The 27,642-nt window shown below is 35.5% G+C and overlaps 2 protein-coding genes across 2 annotated transcripts; one reads left to right on the top strand and one right to left on the bottom strand.

The window, feature by feature from the left end:
• Positions 1-863: 863 nt before the first annotated feature.
• Positions 864-18,588, top strand: LOC141712357 (uncharacterized). Its single transcript, XM_074515269.1, has 4 exons — positions 864-1,364; positions 2,352-2,435; positions 2,528-2,617; positions 17,928-18,588. Exons 1-4 carry the CDS (start codon positions 969-971, stop codon positions 18,189-18,191), a joined length of 834 nt encoding a protein of 277 aa, XP_074371370.1. The 5' UTR covers positions 864-968; the 3' UTR covers positions 18,192-18,588.
• Positions 18,589-22,380: 3,792 nt separating this feature from the next.
• On the bottom strand, positions 22,381-23,361 carry LOC141714275 (uncharacterized). The gene has a single exon (XM_074517804.1). The coding sequence runs from the start codon at positions 23,359-23,361 to the stop codon at positions 22,381-22,383; it is 981 nt and encodes a 326-aa protein (XP_074373905.1).
• Positions 23,362-27,642: the final 4,281 nt, after the last annotated feature.

The following is a 27,642-nucleotide window of genomic DNA, read 5'->3' as shown; positions in this document are numbered from 1 at the left end:
CATTAAAACACAATACTTTTGGGATTCAACAAATTTTAACCAATCATTATTTTACATTATTATAACTAATTATTATATCTAACCATATCTCTTGTTTTTCTCATATTACATCTTGGTAAAGGTAAAATGAAGCTACTCTCAATATTTGAATTTTTTTTAATTTAATGCATTTTGCAAATTTTTTTTTCTCCTTATAACTCTTATATATAATATCAAAATGATACCTATGCGATCTTAGAATGATATATATACTATTCTAAATAATAAATTTCAGACTAATGAATACCTTTAATGTAAGTAGCTAGTTTTTATTATGTTTTCGTTACAAGTTCTTTTTATAACATTTTCTTTTAAAATTTGAAATTAAGACAAAGAACATATAATTACTTTTTCTATATAAAAATGATGTAAATCAAGAAAACAATAATATGAATATTACTTGACAAAAAAATGTAACTATCATAATTTCTACAATGCACATTTTAACCTATAAAGTTTGAAATTGTTTTTTCAAAAATACTCAAGGATGAAAAGTTTTTTTTTGCGAAAAAAATATATGTTTTAAAAAAGTTACAAAAGTACTAAACCATATTTGTAACTTAAATCATGTAACCTTTTGATAAGAAGTTGCACGATTTAAATAAAATGTAATCTGAAATGTGATCAAAATAATTTAAAATGTATTTTTCGGAAAAATGAAAAACAAATACATTTGATTGTAAAATATATTTTTGTAAATATTTTAAGTGGACAATAAAATTGAAAAAGAACCTTTAAAAGATATGATATATTTGAGATTTTTTTTGTGATTAACTTAAAAAATAATTAATCAAAAGACTTACTACTAATTTGTCACACGCACAACTCCAAATAGCAAAACCTAGTTCAATCTCCCTTCTCCCTTCCATTTCCCCAAAACCACAAAAACACACACATCTACACACACTGCGACACAGCAAGGCAATACGATGTTTAGAAGACAACTAACATCACTCCTCTCAATCTGCAAACAAAATGCTGCTCAATTCAAACATCTTCACAACCCCACTATCTCAACTCTCATTCCCCACTCACTCCCACCACTTGAATTCTTGAAATACCCAAATCCCAAGATTGGATTTTTAGGCATTAGGGCTTATAGTTTGCTGAGTTTGAATGATTTGAGAGACAATAAAGGTGCAAGAAAGCAAAAGACTCGAAAGGGTCGTGGGATTGGGTCTGGCAAAGGCAAAACTGCTGGGAGAGGTCATAAGGGTCAGAAAGCTAGGGGTACTCATAAGTTTGGTTTTGAAGGTGGTCAGACTCCGCTTCGTAGGAGGCTCCCCAAAAGGGGCTTTCATAATCCCTTTAGCCTCACTTTTCAGGTATACATACTTACTTTTGATTTTGTATGGGTTGTGTGTGTATAGTACTTGTTTCTCTTTGTTTTAATGTTGAAGGTATGAATTTATCATTTTTTTTATTGGCTATAGGGGCTTTTGTAGTTTAATGTCGTTTGCGGTAGTAGATGGTTTGTGATGGAAGGGTTAGGGAATGTGATGTAAGATAATAATGAAAGGCAATGTAATGTAAAGTGAAGCAATTTAGGATCTTTTCATTTGAAATTCTAAAGAGCGGTTTAAAATGTAATGTAAGCTGTTTAAGGTTGTTTGGTTAATCGAGATAATATGTTGTATTTTTCATAATATTTTTGAATTTATCTTTATCTGTGAATACTACGGTACTACCTATTGTTTGGATACAAGTCTGCTGAAATGTTTTGCAGTGACAAAAAATGCTTAAAGTGGCTGAACTTTACATGTCTTGAACATTTGAAAGTAAACATTAATCATATGGCATCGACCCATTACGTCCTGTTTCGTAGTAAATGTTATATGAAATGGAGGCATTTGGCAAGCTTATAAATTGTCCACTGACTTTAGTTGTACTTTTTTGATGTGATAGTTGAAAAAATAAACTTAATCGTCATTAGTCCTCAAGATCACAACAGTAAGATAATAAAGACAAATGCCACCTGTTTTGGTTTAAACAAAAGCGTAATCTGGGATATGGTTGAATGAGTTGTCAATATTTAAGGTTTAAGAAACAACTTTGGCTTAAACTCATAGACATGTGCTTTTGTAGCTTGAGTTTACAAATAATACATACGTACCAATGGGATTGTGTCAACTTCAACTTATCTTAAAAAGGAAGTTATAGTAGTATTCTGATGCTTGTGTCACTTTCTGTAGTTTGTTGAAACTTGACTAGTTTTGTATGCATAACATTATTGTATGTTTCTGGATACTATTATCAATTATTTTATTAGTCCTCTTCCTTTATATTCATGTTTATTTCTATAATCGTGGCAGCCAGTGGGTTTAGGAAAGATTGCAAAGCTTATAAATGCAGGGAAGATAGACTCGTCAGAACTAATTACAATGAAAACACTCAAGGTGAATGGTATTTCTTATATAATTTCTAGCTCCAGATTTATACTTGTGTTACTTTGGTTGACAGTCGGATAGTCGATGCCATGATATTATAGGAATCAGGTGCAATAGGAAAGCAAATACGTGATGGAGTTAGGTTGATGGGACGAGGTGCTGAGCATATACATTGGCCCATTCATCTCGAGGTAATCGATAACGTTTTGCAATTCCCTCTCTCGATAACGGTGATACTTGACTATATTTTTATGCTCACTTATTTTTGGCATTGATTTAAATATTTTTTTCATATTCCTATATTTCTGTTTATGCTCACTTATTTTTGGCATTGATTTAAATATATTTTTTTCATATTCTCGTGTACAGTTTTTGCTCTTGTTCTTCTAAATACAACTTAGGTTTATGCAAAAGAGTCCACAATAAAACGGAAAGCGAACCAGGAAAAAATTGAAACTGAGAAAAAATAGAAATAAAAGGTCTTTTTACAGTTTTAGGTGATTTTCGTATTAGAAGATAAAGTAGAACTGATAATATGTATATGCATGCATAACTTGGCTAAATGTGTTAATTTCTTGATCAGTTTTTGTAATTGTTCATAATTCTTTTAATAGGAGGGACATGCCAAAATAAGTATAAGCGACAATTAAAAAGAAACTTAAACCATCAAGTATACAAATTAAATTTAGCTATAGCATAGTTATCAACTGCGCTCTTAAGCCCAAATCACTGAGAGCTTAGCCTCTTCACTTTGCTAAAAGTACCAGCGCCCCTTTTTCACTGAGAAAGGGCACAAAACCCGTTTTTAGGAGCAGTCTTTGCTGTTTCTTACTTGTTACTCCTGGATGTCATTTTTGTCAGATAATATTATTAACAAAACCTCTAGGGGGTTTGTTTACTTGATTCTACTGGTGTTTGCAATATAATTTTGCAAATGAAAATTTCTTCACATATTTTTCCTGGATGCAGTCCTTTTGTTTTTCTTAAACTAAGTTCGAATGATCAATGTCTCATAGTCAGGTATAAATATTCAATTTCTCTTATTCACTAAGTGAAGCACAACCTCTGACTTGGATCTTGTGTTGTGTTTGGTGGGGGTGAATGAAATGGAATGAGATTTTAAGTGTAAAATGATTAAATTTTTATTCTTTAACTCATTCCATTCCTAACTACCTAAACTATAATTAAACACCCATAAGTTGAGATGGAATGTCCATTCCTTACTAACCCCATTTTCTTCACAATTCTTATCATAAAAATTTTGCATATCTAATTTTTGTTTTCAAAATTTCCCTCCAACTCCCATTTATTTCCTTTAATTTCATCCATTCAATTCCATTTCATTCACCCCAACCAAACACAACCTTAGATTTTTAAGCTTCATCCCTGCTCTTTGCTTCAGCTCAACTCTATTTTATTCACAGATTGGGATCCCCTGCCTTGAAAGCAATGTTTATCGATAATGTAATGATACATGCTATGTTACCCGGACTCGGCTAAAAGTGTTCAACATGGATACGTGTAAAGCATCGGACTTGGAAATGTTTTGAAAATATTACATATTTTTGGCCTTAAATAGGTGTCCGAGTGTCGATTGTCCGCCATGGGTACTTGAGGAAAATTGAAGAGTCGGGTAACAAAGGATATATGTATCCTCTACTTGGAAAAAGAATATGAGTATTTTAACTTTTAACTATAAATAATGCAGTGTTAATATAATGCAGAATATAATATGCTTTGTTTTATAACAGTTATACTCTATCTAAAACTTCCATACTAAATAAATATGTAAATGATGCTAAACTATACCAATTACGATGAAGATTGGAATTTTTTTTGATTAGTTAAGTAATATGAACTTAGCATCAGGGATCCCATATTTATTGCTAATTCATTTTGTCTGGCTAGATGTAGCTTATTATGTTGAATCTTTCTATCACTTCGATATGCATAATTTTTTTTTGTATGCAGTGCACTTCTCTTTGATGAAATTTGTGTTTTTGCTAAAGCTCTGGTGGTCTTATGTGTAATGTTGCTATTTTTTGCATTCAACAAATTTGAGTAGTAGTTTGCTAGACATCAGCACGGTTGGCTTTGAACTCTTCATAATTCAAGACAGTGACATATGGCTTGTCTCTAACAAGACAGTGACAAGTTGTGATATGGTTTTATGATCAAAACTATCTGATTCCTGTCTGTTTGTCTCTAACATAATGAACCCTACTGAATCTGTTCTCTGTATCATCAACTCAACTCTGATGAGCTTTTTCTATCTGCTTATTAACCAAGTTCATAGCTTTCATTTATACTGGCCCTACATGTAATCTTTAATGTGACTTTTAATGGAATTAATTATGCATATTATATGTGTATTGGACTCTTTTTGTTATGTATATATATTATTATATAAAAATTACTAAATTTAAGAATGGACAATTATGACATGATGTTATTCCTAGAAGACTAACAATGAGATTTACAGAAGGGGGGTTGAATGTAAATCTCAAAACTTTTTCAAGTTTTGAGCAGTTTATAAAGTTGTGTGTTCAAGAAGAACAAGTGTGTGAATTGCTTTAAGCTAATACAGACAGATATATATTCAAGCACAAATGTAAGGAACACAACAGACCTTAAAAACTTTTCTGGTGGATTTGTTGTTCCACCAGAGATGGTATATTAGAAAATCTGTGTTCAACAATGTTGATCACAGCTGCGTCCTAGTACAAACTAGATGAATTTTCTCTCAAGATATTTCTTAACAGCTCTGGAAAAATCTCTCTTATTACTAGCTTCTTCTTGGTTCATATATATTACCAAGTGTACAAGTGAAAAACAATATAAAATTACAATAGTAAAATAAGTTCTTCACTTGCTTCTTTTCCTGTTCACTCAAGTACTTTGTTGACTATTGCAACTTTGTACAAAAGAAGAACGGCTGCTTTTTCTGTTGATCCTGAAATTCGGCTACCACATCTCAGTTTTCTCTGTCAACCCACGTGCCTCTGCTTGTAGGTACAACTACCACTTATCAACGGCTGATTAGCAGAACATCCGTTGAAGCTTTCATCCGTTGATGACTTCATCCGTTGAAGGATGTTATCCGTTGAAGCTTTCATCCGTTGATGCTCTCATCCGTTGAAGGATGTTATCCGTTGAAGCTTTAGAGACATCCGTTGAAGCTTAGCTTCTCATCCGTTGAAGGTCTTTTAAGTCATCCGTTGATACCACTTCATTTATACAAAATTACAAGGCATGAAATATTTACAATTGGCCTTCCTATCTGCATATCATCTAGTAGTCAACATGACTCATAGTTTCTCTCAACTTCTAAGAATTACAATTTTAAATACAGAGACTGAAATATGCTACAATACTAGACTTATTTCTAAGTAAAGCTACACCATCAACGGATAGCCAAAGTGGTCTTATCCGTTGAGGCTACAGACACTAAATTTCTACTTAAGTGTTTTGTTAAACATATCATCAAACTAATGCACATATATTCCTAACAATCTCCCCCTATTTATGTCTATAAGAACTGTAGGCATAAATTCAGGGTTAACTTGATGATAACAAAACACTTAACAAATATTTGAATTGAAACTAAGTAGAAATATAAAAAGTGCTGCAAAAGTGTATGTACTAGGAGGTAATTGAAGATTTACAGTATTTCCAAGGGTGCTCCTCTAGCCTGAGCAAATCATCATTTTCTTCTTTGTTCCCTGGTTTTCTTTCCTAGCCCTTTGTCATTTCCCTCAATTTGGAGTTGGAGTTTTCTGAAGAATTCAGCTTCATCTTCATCACTGATATCCAACTTAGATTGCATTTCCTTGAGAGTTTCATTGCTGGCAATCTTGAGTTGGTCTTCAAGTCTGAAAAATCTTCTGACTCCTTTGTCATCTCTGAATTCCATCAACCAATGAGGTGATTTGTGAATTTTAGTTCCCCTTTCTTGTATGAGTAAGGTTCTGGGCAAAGCATTTGGTTCCCTCCAAGTCTTCCTTATGTTGGCAATCTTGTTGAGAATTTCAGTCTTGGCTGTTCTGGTAAAGCCAGAATCCTTTTTGATGGCTGAAAAGACTCTGATCAAGGTAGAGTAGCCTTCATTTAGAATCCTGTGGAGAGGCCATGTTCTTTCCCCAGCTCCTTTATATCTGAACACTAATCTTTCTGGTAACTGTCTGTAGGCAGCTATTCCCCTTACATCCTCCAGCTCATCCAGATAGAGTTCAATGTCTGAAATTTCTTTTATGTCACAGATGTGAACATAATCATCTTTAGAAATGGGTGACTTAGGCTTAGGTTTTTGTTTTTGAGTGAATTTCTTAGAGGTTGTGGGAGGTGTAGATTTTGGTTTTCTTTTCTGTTTCTTTGGTGGTGGAAGAGTGGTTAGAAAGGTAGGCAATGTGATGTTGTCCCAATCAATAGGTTCCTCTTTTGGAATGATTGGTTCACCATGGATATTTATAGAGGGATCAGTAACAAAAGGTTCAGGTATGGAAGGTAGTGGTTTAGATGTAGATTTGGTATCTTCAGGGTTATCTTCACTCCTTCTGTGTGCCTTGGCCTTTCTTCTGTTTCCCTTCTGCCATTCCTCTCTTTCCTCCATATTTTCACCAAATATGCTCCCAAGAACCTCATCTAAGTTAGCAATCTTTTCTTCACCCCTGACTTCAATTCCTTTCATTTCTTCAACTTGGCTTGACTTTAGCTGTTTTTCAAGCTTTGCTTGTGCTCTTTTGTCAGCCTTTAATTGCTTGGCTTCTTCTTTCTTAGCTATTGAGAATTTGGGATGTCCTTGCATCACACATATGCTCTTTCCCTCTCTAATGATAATAGCTCTATTTCTCCTTACAGCCTCATCCATGGACTTTTTGAGATAGGCAATACTCCTGCCTAAGATCTTGTTCTCATCATCTTTTGAAGGAGGAAAGTCCACTTCTTTTAAAGGATTCTTTGTTGAGTCCTTATTGGATCTTTCATTGGGCTTGAGGATTATAGCTTGTAGCTCTTTGGAAGAAGCTTCTCCATCCTTAAGACTCCCTACTGGCATGAGCTCCATGTTGATTGGTTCAATCTTTGTGCTAAATTTCACAGATGTTGATTTATTTTGTGTAGAACCAAACACCAATTGCAACCTTTCATCAATTCTCCTCCATTGTTCTTTCATTTGTATTTCAGCTGCTGCTAGCTGAATCAAATCAATTCCATCAGATTTTCCCTTGATTTGAATGATTGGAGAGGTAGTGATAGCAGGAACTAGCACTTTAGATATCTGAATCTTTGTAGAGGGCTCTCCTTCCCCTTCCCTTTTATTCTCCCCCTTTTTGTTATCATCAAGGAGAGGGGTCAAGCCTTGTGCTTTTGCCAGCTGCATTAGGAGATTGGTTTGAGATTGTTGGTTGAGAAGAAGGGTGGCCACAGAATCTTCAATTCCTTGAACTCTGTCTTCCAACTTGGCCAGCCTTTGTTCAGTAACTGATTCCTTTTTCAATCTCGAAACCAAGTCCTGCAAAGTACCATAGGGCATGACTGAATCCAATTTTTCTGAAGTGAAGGATTTCAAGTCTGCAATATCTTTCCTGAGATCATTTAGACTCATATCTTGCTTTACTTTCTGCAACTTCATGAGATGCAGTGAGTCCAGGTGAGCTTGGAGGATAGCCTTGATATTTGCATTTGAAGTGTTCTGAATGGCCTGTTGAATAGTGATGATTTGTTTGACTAGGTGGACATTGAATTCACCTGTTCTATGCTCCTTAGTCAGGGCCCATTCAGGTAGATTAGGAATGGAACTAGGGTCTTCATCTCCCCCTATGTTCATGCTTCCATCAGAAGAAATAGAGTCATCATCATCAGAATTTACTCCAAATTCCTCAGATGGCTCACCAGCTGTAGAAGGCATCCTGTTAATAGCAGCTTTATCCCTTTGAAGAGATTCTGTTGAGTGCACTAGATGTAGTGTCCTCTCTGCCTCCTCATTGCCCTGAGCAGCCAACAGTTGATAGGCTGTCACAGGATGAGTAAAAGTGTCAGCATCCAAGGAAATGTTATCAATTACAGCTTTGTAATGTTGCTGAAATTGTCTTTCCTTTTCAGCATCATCCACAATCATTGACTCATGAGCAATGGCTGGTTCCACCCTTGTATCAACTGTACCTGCTTTTCTCTCTTTTTCTCTATGTTCTTGCATCAGGGGCTCCCCCTGGCTCACACATCTCACTCCCTCACCTTCACCTTCTAAGGTGGTACTCCACTCACTGACTTTTGCCATGCTGGAAGAAATAGCATGCATTTTTGTGCTCTCAATCTCTCCTTTTGCCTGGGAGCAACCCAGCCTCTCACTCAAATTTTCACTCCCTGCCCTCAATCCTAAAAGTGATTGCACAGTATTCATGTCTTCTACACTTGGAATCATTTCAGTTATTTGTGTAGAGACTATCAACGGATGTGGAATATCCGTTGAAGTTGAAACTGTTGTTATCAACGGATAACTGCTGTTAAGCTTATCCGTTGAAGAGCAACCACTTGTCAACGGATGAGTGATATCCATTGAAGAAGGAAAAGAAGATGAAATTGAAAGTGATATAACTGTTGAATCTGTATAGATTGATTTGATATGTGTTGATACAGATCCTTCAATTATATCTGAAAGAATTTGCGGGTGATCCAACAAATCATCTAAAAGATGATGATCACCTGTATTTGAGTGGGGCTTCTCCCTGAGTTGTAAAGAGGGAGAATCAGGAATTGATGGGAATAGCATATCCACATCCAGAGATGGTGAAGAAGTATTTGGTGATTGATGTGTAGTTATTGTGAGAGAATGGGGCTGTGACTCCACATTTATTGGAGTCACATCAAACTGAGTTTGAGAAGGCACAGAGACAGATGGATGTATCTGTGCAGTGTGTGCACCCTGTGTAGAAGATTGGGTTCTAGCCTTCTTTCTTCTAATAAAGGCTTTTGTAGGTGAGTGTTTGGCTTTAGTGTCCCTCCCTCTTTTGTTCTGTGTTCCTGGATGGGAACTCTTTTCAATAGTAACATCCTTTTGGGAGGATGCTACTAGGGATGTGCTAGAGACCTTTTCAACCACCACAGCTTTTTGAGAAACTGGGGCTTGGCTAGCTTGGGAAGCACTCAACTCTCCTTCCTTATCCTGGGGGTTTCTTTGATGTTCACCCCTATGGAATCTAACATGCTGGATACATCACTATCAGTGTGTGGTGTCATGGCATTGTTCTCAGGTAATTTAAAACATGCTTGTAAGTCATCACAGTTTATACAGTGATTTTTACCTTTGAGAGTGAAGGAGATAGTCATATCCATGGAGTTGAACTCAGCAGTTGTCCAAATCTCCTCAACTACTTCACAGAAAATCGTTGGGGCTTCCAGCATTGCATAGCTAAGTTTACAGTTTTTGATGAAGTCCATCATTTTGTGATAATCTGAGTGGGCTTCATTCTTCTCTACCAGAGCTATGAAATTATTCTTCTCGTAGATGAACCCAGATTGAGACATAATCTTCACGACTGGTGCCATTGTTGTGAGTAGAAATTGCAGAGAATAACTTGAGGGTTTTGCAGAGAGAAAATGGTAAATGCTTGAAATTCTAAGAAAGCGTAAAGTAATAATGAACAATCAGAAGGGCTTATATGCTTTTAAAAAAAAAATAAATAAAGGATTAATCAATAAATAGGTGTTGGTGAATTTCAGCCGTTTAAGAATAAACTGTAAGTATTCTAATAACTACCTTTAAAACCAATACATACAGATGTATGTATGGTATCAACGGTTAAGAAAATAGAATCAACGGCTGTGAAACACCTCAAACGTCTGATGTGACATTTCAACGGATAATGTAAATTGTCATCCGTTGAAAGGTACTTCAGCTTTATCCGTTGACGGATAAAAGTTCCAGAGATATACTTGTCTTTCAACGGATAATGAATATCCGTTGATAGAGCAATTTTGACTTTCAACGGATAGGGAACATCCGTTGATGGAATAAACTTTGTTAAAAGTCAAATTTGTTCTAGCAACTAATATATTTCAGGCTCCACATCAAATTGCAAAGAAGACATGAATTTTAAGAGTAATTAAGCATACCTAGCTCACTTACCAATCTTGTGAATGTTGATTCATCAAGTGGCTTGGTAAATATGTCAGCAATTTGTTGTTCACTTGGAACAAAATGTAGTTCTACTGTACCATTCATGACATGCTCCCTGATGAAGTGGTACTTAATATCAATGTGCTTGGTCCTTGAGTGCTGCACAGGATTCTCTGTTATGGCTATGGCACTTGTGTTGTCACAAAAGATAGGTATTCTATCAACATGAAGTCCATAATCAAGGAGTTGATTCCTCATCCATAACATTTGAGAACAGCAACTTCCAGCAGCAATATATTCAGCCTCAGCTGTAGAAGTAGAGACTGAATTTTGCTTTTTGCTAAACCATGATACAAGCTTGTTTCCCAGGAATTGACAGGAGCCTGTTGTACTTTTCCTGTCTATTTTGCAACCTGCATAGTCTGCATCTGAATAACCAATTAGATCAAAGCCAGATTCTCTAGGATACCAAATTCCTAAATTTGGTGTACCCTTGAGATATCTGAAAATTCTCTTGATAGCAATTAAGTGAGACTCCCTAGGATCAGCTTGAAATCTCGCACACAGACATGTAGCAAACATTATATCTGGTCTGCTAGCAGTTAAATATAAAAGTGAACCAACCATGCCTCTATAACTTGTAATGTCCACAGACCTTTCAGTCTTATTTAATTCAAGTTTGGTGGCAGTGGCCATGGGAGTTTTTGCAGATGAACATTCCATTAAGTCAAACTTCTTTAAAAGATCATGAATATATTTAGTTTGACTAATGAAAATTCCATTACTAACTTGTTTAATTTGTAAACCAAGAAAATAGGTTAGTTCTCCCATTAGGCTCATTTCATAATTACTTTGCATTAGCTTAGCAAACTTCTTACAAAGATTATTATCTTTAGAACCAAATATTATGTCATCTACATAAATTTGAACAAGTATACTAGAGCCATTAACATTTCTAAAGAAGAGAGTTTTATCAACAGTACCTCTAGTGAAGTGATTCTCCAAAAGAAATTTTGATAATGTTTCATACCAGGCTCTAGGTGCTTGCTTCAGTCCATAGAGTGCTTTCAACAGATAATACACATAGTCTGGAAAATTTGGATCTTCAAATCCTGGAGGTTGACTTACATAGACTTCTTCCTCTAATTTCCCATTTAGAAATGCACTCTTGACATCCATTTGATAGACTTTGAAATTGGCATGGGCTGCATAGGCTAGAAAGATTCTGATAGCTTCAAGTCTTGCAACAGGAGCATATGTCTCATCAAAATCTATTCCCTCTTGCTGAGAATAGCCTTTGGCAACCAATCTGGCTTTATTCCTTATGATAATGCCATTTTCATCCATCTTATTTCTGAATACCCATTTTGTATCAATAGGACTCTTGTTCTTTGGTTTGGGTACCAGCTTCCAAACTTGGTTTCTCTCAAATTGGTTTAGCTCTTCCTGCATAGCTAATATCCAATCTGGATCCAATAAGGCTTCTTCCACTTTCTTAGGTTCCTCCTTAGATAGAAAACTACTATACAGACATTCATCTTGAGTAGCTCTTCTTGTTTGCACTTTAGATGATGCATCACCAATGATCAGTTCAAAGGGATGATTCTTGGTCCATTTCCTTTGAGGTGGAAGATGAGCTCTAGATGAGGTGATCTCAGTATTGTCATGATGTGAGATAGAGTTTTGATTAGTTGAAACTCCCCCTGAGTTGTTGGTCCTTTGCAGGGAACTTGGAGTTCCATCAATTAATGATGTAAATTGATTATCAGTTGATGAGCTATGATCAACGGATGTTTCATTAAGTACTTCAACGGATGATGCACAATGTCTTTCAACGGATGCTGAATTTTGTGCATTATCCAGGAGCAAATTTTGTATTCCTTTTGAAGTGTCGTCTCCATCAATCTCTTCTTCACTATCATCACAATATATTTCAATATTGTCAAATTTGAGTCTCTCATAATGTTCCTCATCTGTTAGTCCATCAATCTTTTTATCATCAAACACAACATGCACAGATTCCATAACAATGTTGGTTCTTAGATTGTAGACCCTATAAGATTTTCCAGCTGAATAACCAACAAATATTCCTTCATCAGCCTTTGCATCAAACTTCCCTTTATGGTCAGATTGATTCCTTAGTATAAAACATTTACATCCAAAGACATGAAGAAAGTTTAGAGTTGGTTTTCTTTTCTTGAACAACTGATAAGGAGTCATGCCTTTAGCTTGATTGATCAGAGAAATATTTTGAGTGAAACAGGCACAATTAACAGCTTCAGCCCAAAAATATGTTGGTAACTTTGATTCTTCAAGCATTGTTCTGGCAGCCTCAATTAAAGATCTGTTCTTTCTTTCAACTACCCCATTTTGCTGAGGTGTTCTTGGAGCTGAGAACTCATGCATGATTCCATTTTCTTCACAGAACAGCCTTAATGTCAAATTCTTGAATTCAGTTCCATTGTCACTCCTGATGTTTCTTACTTTTAAGTCAGGATGATTATTGACTTGCCTGATGTGATTGATAATGATTTCACTTGCTTCATCCTTTGATCCAAGAAAACAGACCCATGTGAACTTTGAGAAATCATCTACAATCACTAAACAATATCTTTTTCTTGCTATTGACAATACATTGACTGGTCCAAACAAATCCATATGTAACAGCTGTAATGGTTCATCAATTGTTGTTTCAAGCTTCTTCTGAAATGATGCTTTCCTTTGTTTGCCTTTCTGACAAGCATCACACAGACCATCCCTTGAGAATTCAACAAGAGGAATTCCTCTTACTAAGTCCTTTTTGACTAGATCATTCATTGTCTTGAAATTCAAATGGGATAGCTTCTTGTGCCATAGCCAACTCTCAACTGAACTTGCTTTGCTGAAAAGACAAGTAATAGATTCTGCATCTGTAGAGTTGAAGTCAGCTAAGTACACATTTCCTTTTCTAACTCCAGTTAGAACCACTTTGTTGTCTTTCTTACTAGTGACAACACAGGCTTCAGAGTTGAAGGAAACTGTATTCCCTCTATCACATAGTTGACTGATACTCAGTAAGTTGTGCTTGAGACCATCAACTAATGCAACTTCTTCAATGATGACATTCCTTGTTGAAATCAAGCCATATCCCATAGTAAACCCTTTGCTGTCATCTCCAAAGGTTATGCTGGGGCCAACTCTCTCTTTAAACTCTGTGAGCAGGGAGAAATCTCCAGTCATGTGTCTTGAACAGCCACTGTCCAAGTACCATAGATTTCTTCTATTTTCCTGCACACCACAAAATCAATCAATTTGATTTTGGTACCCAAGTTTCCTTGGGTCCATTCTTGTTAGCCTTTCTCCTAGACTTCATTCCTCCTGCATCTTTAGACTTAGGTGAGTTTGAGTCAACCTTGGTCTTAGATGTGGTTGGTTGAGGTGTAGGGTTAGTCACAACATTATCCAGCACATTTATAGTATTATTAGGCATGGATTGTGCATACATGTTATTCCACATTGGCATATTGTATGGCAATTGAGGCATACTGAATGCAGCAAGATAAGAATTGTTAAAATATGGCATGTTTGCAAAATGTGCATAAGGATTTTGTTGAGACATAACAGGCAGAGCATGTAGAGGTGATACAGACATGTTAGGCATGGAAGAGGGTACAGTTATGGGAGATTTCTTAATAGATTTACAGTTAGCAGATAGATGATTAACACTACTACAATGCACACAGCTTTTTCTAGGAGCATACTTGTCAGGTGTGTAATTGTTATGTTTGTTAACTCCTACCTTCCCATTTCTGTTGGATTTCCTTTTGGATTCCTTTTTATCCTCAACCATCTTGAGCCTATTGTTTAACTGTTCTAAGGTCATGTGCCCTACATTCACCTTTCTGACATCTTTGGATGTGCTTGCTCCTTCTTTGACAAAGTTCTTTGAAGTTGAACCAAACTTTTTGTTGAGTTTCTTTAGATTTTCTCTTTTAGAAACATCTGCCTGTTTTAATTGAGGAACCTTCAACGGATGTTCCTTTTCTTCCTTCAACGGATAACTTTCATCATCCGTTGATTCCACATCCGTTGACAGTCCATCAATTAATTCCAGTTTCTTTTTATTTTTATCCCAGGCAGTTTCACAGAATGATTCAATTCCTTGGACTTTGGCAATTTGAGCACTTACATCCCTAGATGTTTTCCAGGCTTTAATCACCTCTTGCTCTTTCTCTAATTGATTGGAAAGTATTTCTACTTTCTTAATAGATTCAGCTAGTTCATTTTCAACAGATACACAATGCAGCTTAGTCTTTTCTAGGTCAATTAACTTATCTTCTAACACAGCATTTCTATTACTTAAAAACAGATTGTTCTCTTTAATCCTACTATTTTCTTTAGCAAGAGATTTAAGAGATACACGCAAATGATACAGTTCAGTAGACATGTCATTAAAAGCATCATTGCACTCTTCTTTAGTAAGCTGTGTTATATCAGTAGTAATTACCTGGTTGCTTGATGAACTAACTTCATTCTCCTCAGAATCAGCCATGAGAGCCAAGTTAACATATTCCATGTCTTCATCCTCTTCTTCTCCATCAGCTGCCCAGTCTCTTTCTTGAGTAATGAAAGCCTTTTCCTTCTGTTTGAGCAGATCAAAATATTTCTTTTTGTAATCTACTTGTTCAAATTTCTTCTTTTCAGAGGTTGGCTTTCTGCACTCACTTGCAAAGTGTCCACTCATACCACAATTAAAACACTTGAACTTGGATTTGTCCACCATGTTCTTATGGGGTTTAGTGGCTCTAGTGTTTTTCCTGAACTTCATCTTTGCAAATCTCCTGGACAGAAATGCAAGATGCTCATCAATACCATCAGAGTCATCTTGACTGGAGTTGTCTTCATTTTCAGCAACTTGCCCTTTACCCTTGTCTGATTCTGGATTTCTTACACCATCTTTGGAGCTTGATGTAGATCTCACAGTTTCTTTTCTGCATTCTTTCTCATTTTCAGCTACCAATGCAACTGAACCTCCTTTCTTTCTCCCCCTCTCCAATACCTCATCCTGTTCCAACTCTAGTTCATAAGTCTTCAAGATTCCATATAATCTTTCAAGAGTAAAGTCCTTATAATCTTGAGAGTTTCTTAAGGAAACAGTCATGGGTTTCCATTCCTTTGGTAAGGATCTCAAAAATTTAAGATTTGAATCCTTCACCTGGTACACTCTACCATACAGCTTCAGTCCATTCAACAGTTTTTGGAATCTATTGAATGTGTCATTTAAAGATTCATTTTCTTCAAAATGAAAGTGCTCATACTGTTGAATGAGAAGCTGCATTTTATTCTCTCTTACTTGTTCTGTACCTTCACACAGCAGCTGAACTGTGTCCCAAACCTCTTTGGCAGTTGAACAATTTATCACATTATCAAACATATCCTTGTCAAGACCATTAAACAAAATGTTCATAGCCTTCTTATCCTTGTGGACTTCTTCTGTGTCTTCCATTGTCCATTCTGCTCTGGGTTTTGGAATGGATTGACCAACAGCAATTGTGGCCGTAGCAACTGTGGCTACTTTGTGGGGAATGTGAGGACCATTCTCAATGCAGTTTACATAACCTTCATCTTGGGAGAGTAGATGAAGGTGCATTTTCACCTTCCAGTGGTGATAACTGTCTTTGTCAAGAACTGGGATCTTTACTCCAATATCCTTCTTACTCATCTTTGTTAGATTCCAAGATCTTTAAACTCTTTGTGTGTCAAGAGCCTGCTCTGATACCAATTGTTATTCCTAGAAGACTAACAATGAGATTTACAGAAGGGGGGTTGAATGTAAATCTCAAAACTTTTTCAAGTTTTGAGCAGTTTATAAAGTTGTGTGTTCAAGAAGAACAAGTGTGTGAATTGCTTTAAGCTAATACAGACAGATATATATTCAAGCACAAATGTAAGGAACACAACAGACCTTAAAAACTTTTCTGGTGGATTTGTTGTTCCACCAGAGATGGTATATTAGAAAATCTGTGTTCAACAATGTTGATCACAGCTGCGTCCTAGTACAAACTAGATGAATTTTCTCTCAAGATATTTCTTAACAGCTCTGGAAAAATCTCTCTTATTACTAGCTTCTTCTTGGTTCATATATATTACCAAGTGTACAAGTGAAAAACAATATAAAATTACAATAGTAAAATAAGTTCTTCACTTGCTTCTTTTCCTGTTCACTCAAGTACTTTGTTGACTATTGCAACTTTGTACAAAAGAAGAACGGCTGCTTTTTCTGTTGATCCTGAAATTCGGCTACCACATCTCAGTTTTCTCTGTCAACCCACGTGCCTCTGCTTGTAGGTACAACTACCACTTATCAACGGCTGATTAGCAGAACATCCGTTGAAGCTTTCATCCGTTGATGACTTCATCCGTTGAAGGATGTTATCCGTTGAAGCTTTCATCCGTTGATGCTCTCATCCGTTGAAGGATGTTATCCGTTGAAGCTTTAGAGACATCCGTTGAAGCTTAGCTTCTCATCCGTTGAAGGTCTTTTAAGTCATCCGTTGATACCACTTCATTTATACAAAATTACAAGGCATGAAATATTTACAATTGGCCTTCCTATCTGCATATCATCTAGTAGTCAACATGACTCATAGTTTCTCTCAACTTCTAAGAATTACAATTTTAAATACAGAGACTGAAATATGCTACAATACTAGACTTATTTCTAAGTAAAGCTACACCATCAACGGATAGCCAAAGTGGTCTTATCCGTTGAGGCTACAGACACTAAATTTCTACTTAAGTGTTTTGTTAAACATATCATCAAACTAATGCACATATATTCCTAACACATGATACTTGACACTTTTAGACTGCCACTACTAGATGATTTCATATTTAATAGCTATTGCTTTATGGCTGGATACCCCTGTTTAACGACAAGTCCATCTGTTGTTAATAGCTATGCCGATGCCGATGCAGTATGTCATCCTCTTCAATTATTTTATAGCAGTCTTGTTTGAGCCTTTATGATTAGCATTACTCAAAACAGAAATGAGAACTGTAATCGGTCAACCAAAATCGAATAAGCCTTTTGTAATAGTTGTAACAGTTTGGTAGTGTTAATGGCCAATAACTAAACTGAACTGAACGATTTGCTAACAATAACATAAAACCAAAACAAATCATGATACAAACCCCTAGCACAAACTAGACAATTGTTGTGTTGACATATACGAACACGATTTAATGTGGACCGTTTTAATTAGCAAAAAAAACAAAAGAGAATAGACCGTTCTGTGAACTTCGAAGGATGTCTGCCGTCTCTGCATCTTTCTTTGTGGTTTAGGAAGTGAATATAATAGCTTTAATTTTTACTAATGTCATTAAATGATGGAAACGTAATGTTACAGGTTACCAGAGTTACAGTAAGGGCAAAGGCAGCTGTTGAAGCTGCTGGTGGATCTGTTAGGAAAGTTTATTACAACAAATTAGGATTCCGGGCTCTTCTTAAGCCGGAGTGGTTTGAAAAGAAAGGAAGATTGCTGCCAAGAGCAGCAAGACCTCCGCCCAAGCAGGCAGATAAAGTGGATAGCATAGGACGTCTGCCTGCCCCAACAAAGCCAATTCCTTTTACAGCGGAGGAGAAAGAGGCGATGTCCTCTCCAGCCGTTTAGAGTTGTTTCCTTTTTGCTATTGTTAGAGAAGTTGAGAAACACCAGGTAATGTCTTTTTTGTTATTTGCCATTATCTCTTCAGACTAAAAAATTGGCAAGGGGGAGGATTTGGAAGGATACCTGCTTTCATGAATCAGTTCGAGTCCAGAAGGAAATAGCAATATCACGTATCGCCTAAAGGGCCAAGGCTGTGTAATCATGCTCTCTTCTGCTGACTTGTAGATTCTGGTAAAAATATTGTATCGAGTCTCCCCCTAATCAGATTCCATGTCACACAGCTTTTAGCATTTGCCACATAATCTTTGATTATTAATGCAGGACAGGTTAAATAAATGTCTGCTTGATTATGCCATTAGTCAAAACTCTGTCAAGTGCAATTTTAGATTATTTGGATTAACCTGTCATTTAATTACGTTATCGCAAAATGTGGGCAAGTTCTGTGATTATTACTTTTACCACTTCATTTATTAATTTTGAGGGAGGACTGAAATCACATAAAGTTGATATGGTATTAGTTATGTTGCTGTGATTATTTTGGTTCACTTGTGGAAGATGATAAATTATTTCTAACATTGTTGCCTCGAGAAAATGTAAAATTCGAAACTCTAAGCATAAATTTGATGGTAAACTTCGAACTTGGCGTTGGATCATCAATTCTACTACCGAGTTTCGTAATGTGAAAAACTGTACTAGGAAGTGCTGGGTTGCCAAGCACAGCTCAAACATTTGGTTCTGCTTGATGAATAGCATATTCTGCATTGGGCTTAAGGTTTAAGCCTTTAACTTGACATTTAGCAACCTAATCCAATTTCCCCAGTTTTACCATTTTTTTTTTATTTTTTTGACAAAGTGCAATTTTATTACTCCAAACACTCATTCGAGATACATGATTTAATATTGGCCGGAACAGAACTCCACCGGTACGATGAGGGTACATATGAGACATATGAGCTAATTCATTTGCCGACATATTTGCGGATTGTTTAATAAAATATAACTTAATGTTGTTTAACTCATGAACTAGATTTCTACACTCCACAATCACCTTGCAGAGTGTAGATCGCATAGGTGTAGCACTTTTTATCAGTTGTATTACTACTAAGCAATCTGATTCGATGATAATAGTGTTTTCTAAGCAATCTGATTCGATGGTAATAGTGTTTCCTGGCAATTTCTTAGCCCAGGTCAAAGCTTTCTTTACTGATGGTAATAGTGTTTCTTGGCTATTCCTTAGCCCAACTCAAAGCACTGCTATTGCCTCTGCTAAGCTTGGATTCATCATCTCCACGAAGCATCGAGTTTTGGGCAGATGTAAGTGTCCTAAATGATCCCAGTTTTACCATTTTGAAAAAATTTAATATTATCTTTTATTAAACTTATTTTTTAAGAAATATACCAGATTACAAGATATATGATATGACCCCTTCTAACAAAGTGGAGCTGTCTGGATGTTTACTTCTTAGAATTACACTACATAATATATTATATGATAGTATTATGTAATCATACTATACAGTATGCCTTGTACACGAAGTTAAAAACCTTACTAATTACTGACCTCACTTGACTTGTCCTTTCACCTCAAGCAAACTTCTAATTCAAGCAAAAGTAATATATACTCTCATATCATTTATTTAATAATAAAAAAATTCAACACAGAAACTCTGAAATAATCATACTGTCGTGTGTATCGGGTTTATTATTATAATGAGATTATTATTTTATTTAAAAATATAATGTCTCTGTTTTGTCAGGACCCAAAAAAAAGTGATTTTAGGTTATTATTGAATTGAGTTTCAAATATAGGCTTTACAAATCGTATCAAAAAATAGAACTGATTTTGACACCAGCAAATATGAACCTCGTTCGGGAACCGGCAACATGACAGCAAAATGAACAAGGTCAATCAATTCACATCTGTACTATTCTATAATAGACAAAATATTAAAAATTTGGTAGTTGGTCGATCGGTCGGTACTTGCTAAAATTACTTAATTAGCCTTATTTTATTATTCTAATTTTAATTGATATTGAAGTCAATTTGCTTTATTATTTTACCAATTTCAATTCTATTTTATATCGAACTCTATATCATTATAATTTATATTAAATTCAACTTCTTCTACCAATTTAAATTTTAATTCATATCGAGTTCTATATTATTCTAATTTGTTACTTGGGGCTAAATTAAATTTGAACAAACTAAATATAATTATTACGATTTAGTTGATATAATGTGATTTAGGTTAAGATAAAATAATAATACTATCGATCCTCCTAAAAATTATACTAATGAAATTGGATAAATAAAATATAAGGATAAAAAAATACATTATACAATTGATTCAGACTAACACAAAACTAAAATAAAAATACAATCCGACCAACAAAACAAAATTATATATATTAAATATTTAGTCTAAAACAAAATTATCTTATTGATAATTTGTATAATTTGTATTCTATTGATGTGAACTAAAAAAATCAAATTTTAATTAAAATTTAAATATTATTTTTAAAAAATACACATATAATTATCAATAAAACTATATCATTCAATAGGTAATATTGTTTTTTTCAAATATCTTTTATAGCGTTATAGTTAATCTGTAACAACCCGCACTTCCGGACTATTAAATTCTAAATCGAAAACTAAAAATAAAATATATTATTACTCGATAATTCTAATAGATCACGAAATTCAAAGCAGCGGTCAAACTCAATAATCAAAATCATAAAAATAGAGACGCAGCTCCACAAATCCGATAATAATTGTCTAACAGATAATTAAATTTATTCTCTAAAAACAAAATCTTTATTCTAATTCAAATAGCACAAAACGAAGCAGCACAGATCTCCACATAGTTCTCATTCCTTAATCTTAATATGCTCCAAATTCCGAACCTGAAATGTTAAAAGGGGTGAGCTACACAGCTCAGCAAGTACAAATTGACTAACTTTTAAACAGAAAAACAATGGGTGTTTTGATAAAACGATTTTTCTTAAAACAATAATAATTTTGTAAAATATTTTCTAAAATAAATCCAACCCAAAGTTTTATATTTTAAAATTCAGAATTTAAAACAGAACAGAGCAGAATTTATAACAGTACAGATTTTATAACAGATCTGAGCAGAATAAAACAGAACGAAACGATAATTCTTATAAACACCACAGTCTTGATCTACGGCCACACTTTGCCAATAGCCGACATCTAATTCTTATTCTTATTCTCATATACCACACTTTGCCAGTAGCCGACATCTAATTCTTATTCTTATTCTCATATACCACACTTTGCCAGTGGTCGGCATCTAAAGTTCAATAATTACGCACCCTTAATAGGTATCTAAAGTTGCACACTTGTGCGCCTAACAAGGGTATATAAGGCTAATTCCGGAACTATAGCGTAAATTACGAACGGTTCGAAAACGTAGAGACTGGGTTCTAAAATTCACAAATACTTATATCTTATAATTTCGAAATCAAAGTTTTTATATCTTATATGAAATTAAAAACAGAACTGAAATATCTTTTCGGAAATTTAAAAGTAAGTCAAAAGGTACTTACCTCAAAGCCTGACCAGATCTGAATTTACTCTTTTTGACCCTCTAAACGATATTTTCTTGAAAAACACGAAACACGAAAGCTGAAGATAACGAAAAGACCTTTCTGAAAAGTCCAGAATCACTGAATTCTGACTTACGATGAATTTTCTACGAATTTTACAAGACAGCTGATTTTTGCTGAGAAAGTCCTACGAATTTTAATGATAAAAACAAGGAATACGAATATGGTGTATTTATAACGATACAAAACCCTATATCTCAACTAGGAAATAATAATATTTCCTCCTAAAGATTTACAACCTCTCCAAGTAAATTCCATAAATAAAATATTTGATACACACAATTACCTAAACTAAAAAAAATTTCGATTTTCTAAATTATTCTTACACTTATTTCCACAAATAACAAATCTTTTCACAAATCAACTACCTTGCACAAAATGTTTTCAGAATATTCTAATTTTAAAATATTTATCTAGACAAATTAATATCTAATTTCTAATAAATAAATTAAAAATAAAATTACGAATTTTACATTCTTCCCTCCTTAAAAGAATTTGGTCCCCAAATTCACATAACATAAATAAATTAAATAAGTCACTAAAGAAAAGAAATCATACCTTAATTGCGATAGTTGTCATTTCCTGTCAGCTGAAACACACGTCCTTTGCCCATCTTGTTATCTGCTTCCTTCCTTGGTGGCGGTGGCGGATTGTGCGGACAATTCGAAATCTTATGTCCTACTTCTCCGCAATGAAAACAAGCACCTGTATTCCAACGACAGACTTTGTCCGGATGATTCTTGCCGCACCTGGTACACGTCTCTCGATCACCTTGACCCCCGATGTTATCGTACACGTGTGGCTTCTTGAGTGGTCCCCCTTGAAAAGATTGCCCACTAGTTTGAGTGAACCGCCTCTTATTCCAACTGCCAGACGCCTTTTCAGATTCTGCCAAGCCCCTTTCGATCACTAACGCCTTGTTGAGGACAGCCTCGTACGTCTGAAGTTCAAACGACGCCACTGAATTCCTGATGTCACTTCGAAGTCCCTCCTCTAATCTTCGTGCTCGACTGCTCTCATCTGCTACTAGGGTCGACGCGTACTTCGCAAGCTTTGCAAATTCTGCTTCGTATTCAATGACGGTTCTTCCACCTTGTTGAAGTCGAATGAAGTCCCTCTCTTTCTGCAGACGAACTGTTCTCGGAAAGTACTTGTCCTCTAAAGCCTTCTTGAACTTTGCCCAAGTGTACGGTTCATGATTTTCTTCAAGATTTGTCGTCTCATTCTTCCTCTTTTCCATAAGCCACCAGTCGTAAGCGCTTCCTTGCAATTGGTACACAGCTAAGGTCACCTTCTGTTCCTCATTGCTCCCCAGAAGTCCGAAAGCTTTTTCCATCTCTTGGATCCACATCTCAACGATAGCCGGGTCTGTAGCTCCATCAAAAGTTGGCGGGTTCAAACGCTTGAATTGAGAGACGATGTTGGGCTTCGGTTGCTGATTCACAAGTACAGCTAGAGTTTCAGCCAGCTGGTCAAAGACGTTTCCTCCTTCATCATTATTGCCCTGATTTTCATTGTTGTTCTGATTTTCTCCATCCATCTTTACTAGAACACACAAAACAAATTCTAAACTTATAGTCAATAATAAAAAAAAACACAAAAGTCAAACATATCAAATAATCACACAAATAAATGCCCTAAATCCAAAATAATTTTCTAAGACCTATACGATAGTCTAAAGGATCGCATCCTAGGGAATGTACTAGTCCCATACCTAATACACTCCGAAGGACAGCCTGCTCTTGATACCAACTGTAACAACCCGCACTTCCGGACTATTAAATTCTAAATCGAAAACTAAAAATAAAATATATTATTACTCGATAATTCTAATAGATCACGAAATTCAAAGCAGCGGTCAAACTCAATAATCAAAATCATAAAAATAGAGACGCAGCTCCACAAATCCGATAATAATTGTCTAACAGATAATTAAATTTATTCTCTAAAAACAAAATCTTTATTCTAATTCAAATAGCACAAAACGAAGCAGCACAGATCTCCACATAGTTCTCATTCCTTAATCTTAATATGCTCCAAATTCCGAACCTGAAATGTTAAAAGGGGTGAGCTACACAGCTCAGCAAGTACAAATTGACTAACTTTTAAACAGAAAAACAATGGGTGTTTTGATAAAACGATTTTTCTTAAAACAATAATAATTTTGTAAAACATTTTCTAAAATAAATCCAACCCAAAGTTTTATATTTTAAAATTCAGAATTTAAAACAGAACAGAGCAGAATTTATAACAGTACAGATTTTATAACAGATCTGAGCAGAATAAAACAGAACGAAACGATAATTCTTATAAACACCACAGTCTTGATCTACGGCCACACTTTGCCAATAGCCGACATCTAATTCTTATTCTTATTCTCATATACCACACTTTGCCAGTAGCCGACATCTAATTCTTATTCTTATTCTCATATACCACACTTTGCCAGTGGTCGGCATCTAAAGTTCAATAATTACGCACCCTTAATAGGTATCTAAAGTTGCACACTTGTGCGCCTAACAAGGGTATATAAGGCTAATTCCGGAACTATAGCGTAAATTACGAACGGTTCGAAAACGTAGAGACTGGGTTCTAAAATTCACAAATACTTATATCTTATAATTTCGAAATCAAAGTTTTTATATCTTATATGAAATTAAAAACAGAACTGAAATATCTTTTCGGAAATTTAAAAGTAAGTCAAAAGGTACTTACCTCAAAGCCTGACCAGATCTGAATTTACTCTTTTTGACCCTCTAAACGATATTTTCTTGAAAAACACGAAACACGAAAGCTGAAGATAACGAAAAGACCTTTCTAAAAAGTCCAGAATCACTGAATTCTGACTTACGATGAATTTTCTACGAATTTTACAAGACAGCTGATTTTTGCTGAGAAAGTCCTACGAATTTTAATGATAAAAACAAGGAATACGAATATGGTGTATTTATAACGATACAAAACCCTATATCTCAACTAGGAAATAATAATATTTCCTCCTAAAGATTTACAACCTCTCCAAGTAAATTCCATAAATAAAATATTTGATACACACAATTACCTAAACTAAAAAAAATTTCGATTTTCTAAATTATTCTTACACTTATTTCCACAAATAACAAATCTTTTCACAAATCAACTACCTTGCACAAAATATTTTCAGAATATTCTAATTTTAAAATATTTATCTAGACAAATTAATATCTAATTTCTAATAAATAAATTAAAAATAAAATTACGAATTTTACATAATCGATTAAGTAATCACCATGCTAAAATAATATTTTTTTAAGGTACCAACATAATGGAGACATTATATTTTTACTCTCAATAAAATAATAATTTTTTTATAATAATATTTTCCCCCTACCAATGTGATGCTATCACTTTAAATAAATTTAAATGTTCTAAAAAGGTATAAACATATGCGTTTACTAATATTATTATCATGAAATAATATCATTTAAAATTTTAAATAAACAAAATTTAGTATTGAATTCAAAAAAAAATTTTAAAAAAAATATAATACTAAAAAAAGTCTGAACAATCCATACATCGCACGGGTTTTAAACTAGTAAAATTAATAAATAAACAATAAAATCTGCTTGCTCATTAACAAAAGCAAATCTACTTCTGTGTATCACAAATCACGATCTTTCTGTCAACATAATTATTGTTCAAGGGCGACCTTATCGCACAACCGTCGGTCCAAACTATATGATGTACCAATAATATTATTATTAGTCTATAGTTTTAGGAGATGATCTTCTTTGCTTAATTAGCCAACCCCTTCAAATGGGATTGTTGTCCTTTATTTATACTAAGTCCCAAATGGGCTCCATCCTTACAATGTGGGCCTTCTTGGGCTTTACATAATGTATTGTGATTATTCTAACTATAATTCCTTTGGGCCGTCTTGTCCTGGTCCAACATTAGTCCCCCTCCTTGTTTTGCGCGATATCTTTAGATTTGCGTTTTCGTGCTCTCCACCCTTGCGTTTTGAATTCCGAGATTTTTGTCTTGATACCTGAATAAAGTTAGTGACCGGACAGGATAATGAAATGAAGGGAAAAATTAGTGAAAAAACGAACGAACGAAGCAAAAGAAAAATAAGAAATAATCGTTAATTCAAGAAAGGAGTCAAACGTGTGTGTCCGAAAAAAGAAAGGAATTAAACGTAATGTTTTATTTTTTTTTGAAGGTATATATCCGTTCATGCGTGTTTTTGAATTTATTTTTCCAGGTTTTTTTTTGTTTTTGCAGGCTTCCAGGCTAACCTCTTCGACTTCCTCTCCAGGCATCTAAAAGGGGATTGCAGCGCGTTCTGGGCTCGCACTGTAAGTCGTCTACTCTCTCTCTCTCTTCCTTTTCCTTTTTATCTGCGGGTCGGTCGTGTTTATCTATAGTTTACCGATTTATAATGGCCGACTTTCCTTCGTCGTCGTCGTCGCATAGTGCCACCAACCGGGACCCCGGGAAGCGACCGTTAGAGGAGGGTGACGAGGAGTCTGTTTTGAACTTGGATAATCTAGAGATCCCGGACCTAGGTGAGTGTGGATCTTTTGATTTCTTAGGGAGCGATGAGTTTTTGAAGGGGGTGCCTCCAGGTCCTATGCCCTCTCCACCCTTAAGTCCTCGTACCCTGGAACTTAGGAATAGAACGGTCGAGGAAAGTCTTCGACTAGGTAGGATCGAATTTGAGAGCAAACCTAGTTTAAACTATCTTAGTTATTACATCACCGTCGACCCCCCTGCGAGTAAGTTGGAGAAGTACATCGACCTGTCTAACGGCTACCGGTACCGAGTGCCGACAGCAGATGAGAGGGTTTGGATGATGCCCGAGTTCGGAATGCATGGGGTTGCGATGATAATGTTTCAGTTTGGTCTTCGTTTGCCCATGCATCCGTTCTTCCTGACGATGTATGAGGCTATCGGTTGTGGTTTAGGGCAGCTGACACCAAATTCTGTTGCTCAGTTAAGTGGTTTCGTGGCGCTGTGCTGTGATAAGGGTCGATTACCGACTTTGAAATTGTTTTTCTCTATTTATGGTGTGCGGTACTATGGGGGCCAAGTATATTTCGACTCCCGACATCGACGGATGAAGATTGTTAGTGTTAGGTCATCGAATTCTGGTTATCACTCGCAATGGTTGTACGTTGGGGGTCCTGACTTGGAATTTGTAAAGCCTTGCGGGAAAGTTAGCCAGGGCACGATTGATTATTTAAATAACATGGAGAAGCACGATACTGCCTACCTCGATGAGTTTCATGGGTCGAGGACATGGTACACACACTTAGATTTGAAGGACTCTGGATTTCTAGGGATGCACGATTGTAAGGGGGATGTATTAATTGTTATTGCCCTTATTTTGTTTACGTACTTAGTTTTTGTACTTATCATTGTCGGCTCTTGCTTATTTTAATTTTCGTAAGTGCTTATATATAGGATGGCTGACTTATTGTTTTGTTTGTTTCTTTGTAGTGGAAGGAGCCTCACTTAAAAAGGTTTTAGACGGAGGGATTCGAGGAGGAATGGACAAGGCAATGATGTTGTTACTGCAGCGTGCTGCGAGGAAGCCTGCTGATGCGGCCAGGGCTGGACCGTCGGGGGTTCCTCATTCAGTTTCAATTGAATTGCTTGATGACCAGGGAAACAAGGTAATTGAAGACAATGAGAGGGTTGTTTCAGATCTCGTCCGCGTGGAAGGTAACCCTCGAAAGCGGTTTCGGAGGGAGGATGATGAAGTAGCTGTTGGAGGACGGGGGGGGCGGGGTCGAGGGTGTGAACAAAAATGTGGCCACTGCCGGGGAAAGGGTTTATG

Source organism: Apium graveolens, chromosome 3 (assembly GCF_009905375.1).
Source record: "Apium graveolens cultivar Ventura chromosome 3, ASM990537v1, whole genome shotgun sequence".
In the NCBI taxonomy this organism is placed as follows: Eukaryota; Viridiplantae; Streptophyta; class Magnoliopsida; order Apiales; family Apiaceae; genus Apium; species Apium graveolens.
The sequence above is the reverse complement of the archived record's forward strand: the minus strand, read 5'-3'. Positions and strand labels throughout refer to the sequence as shown.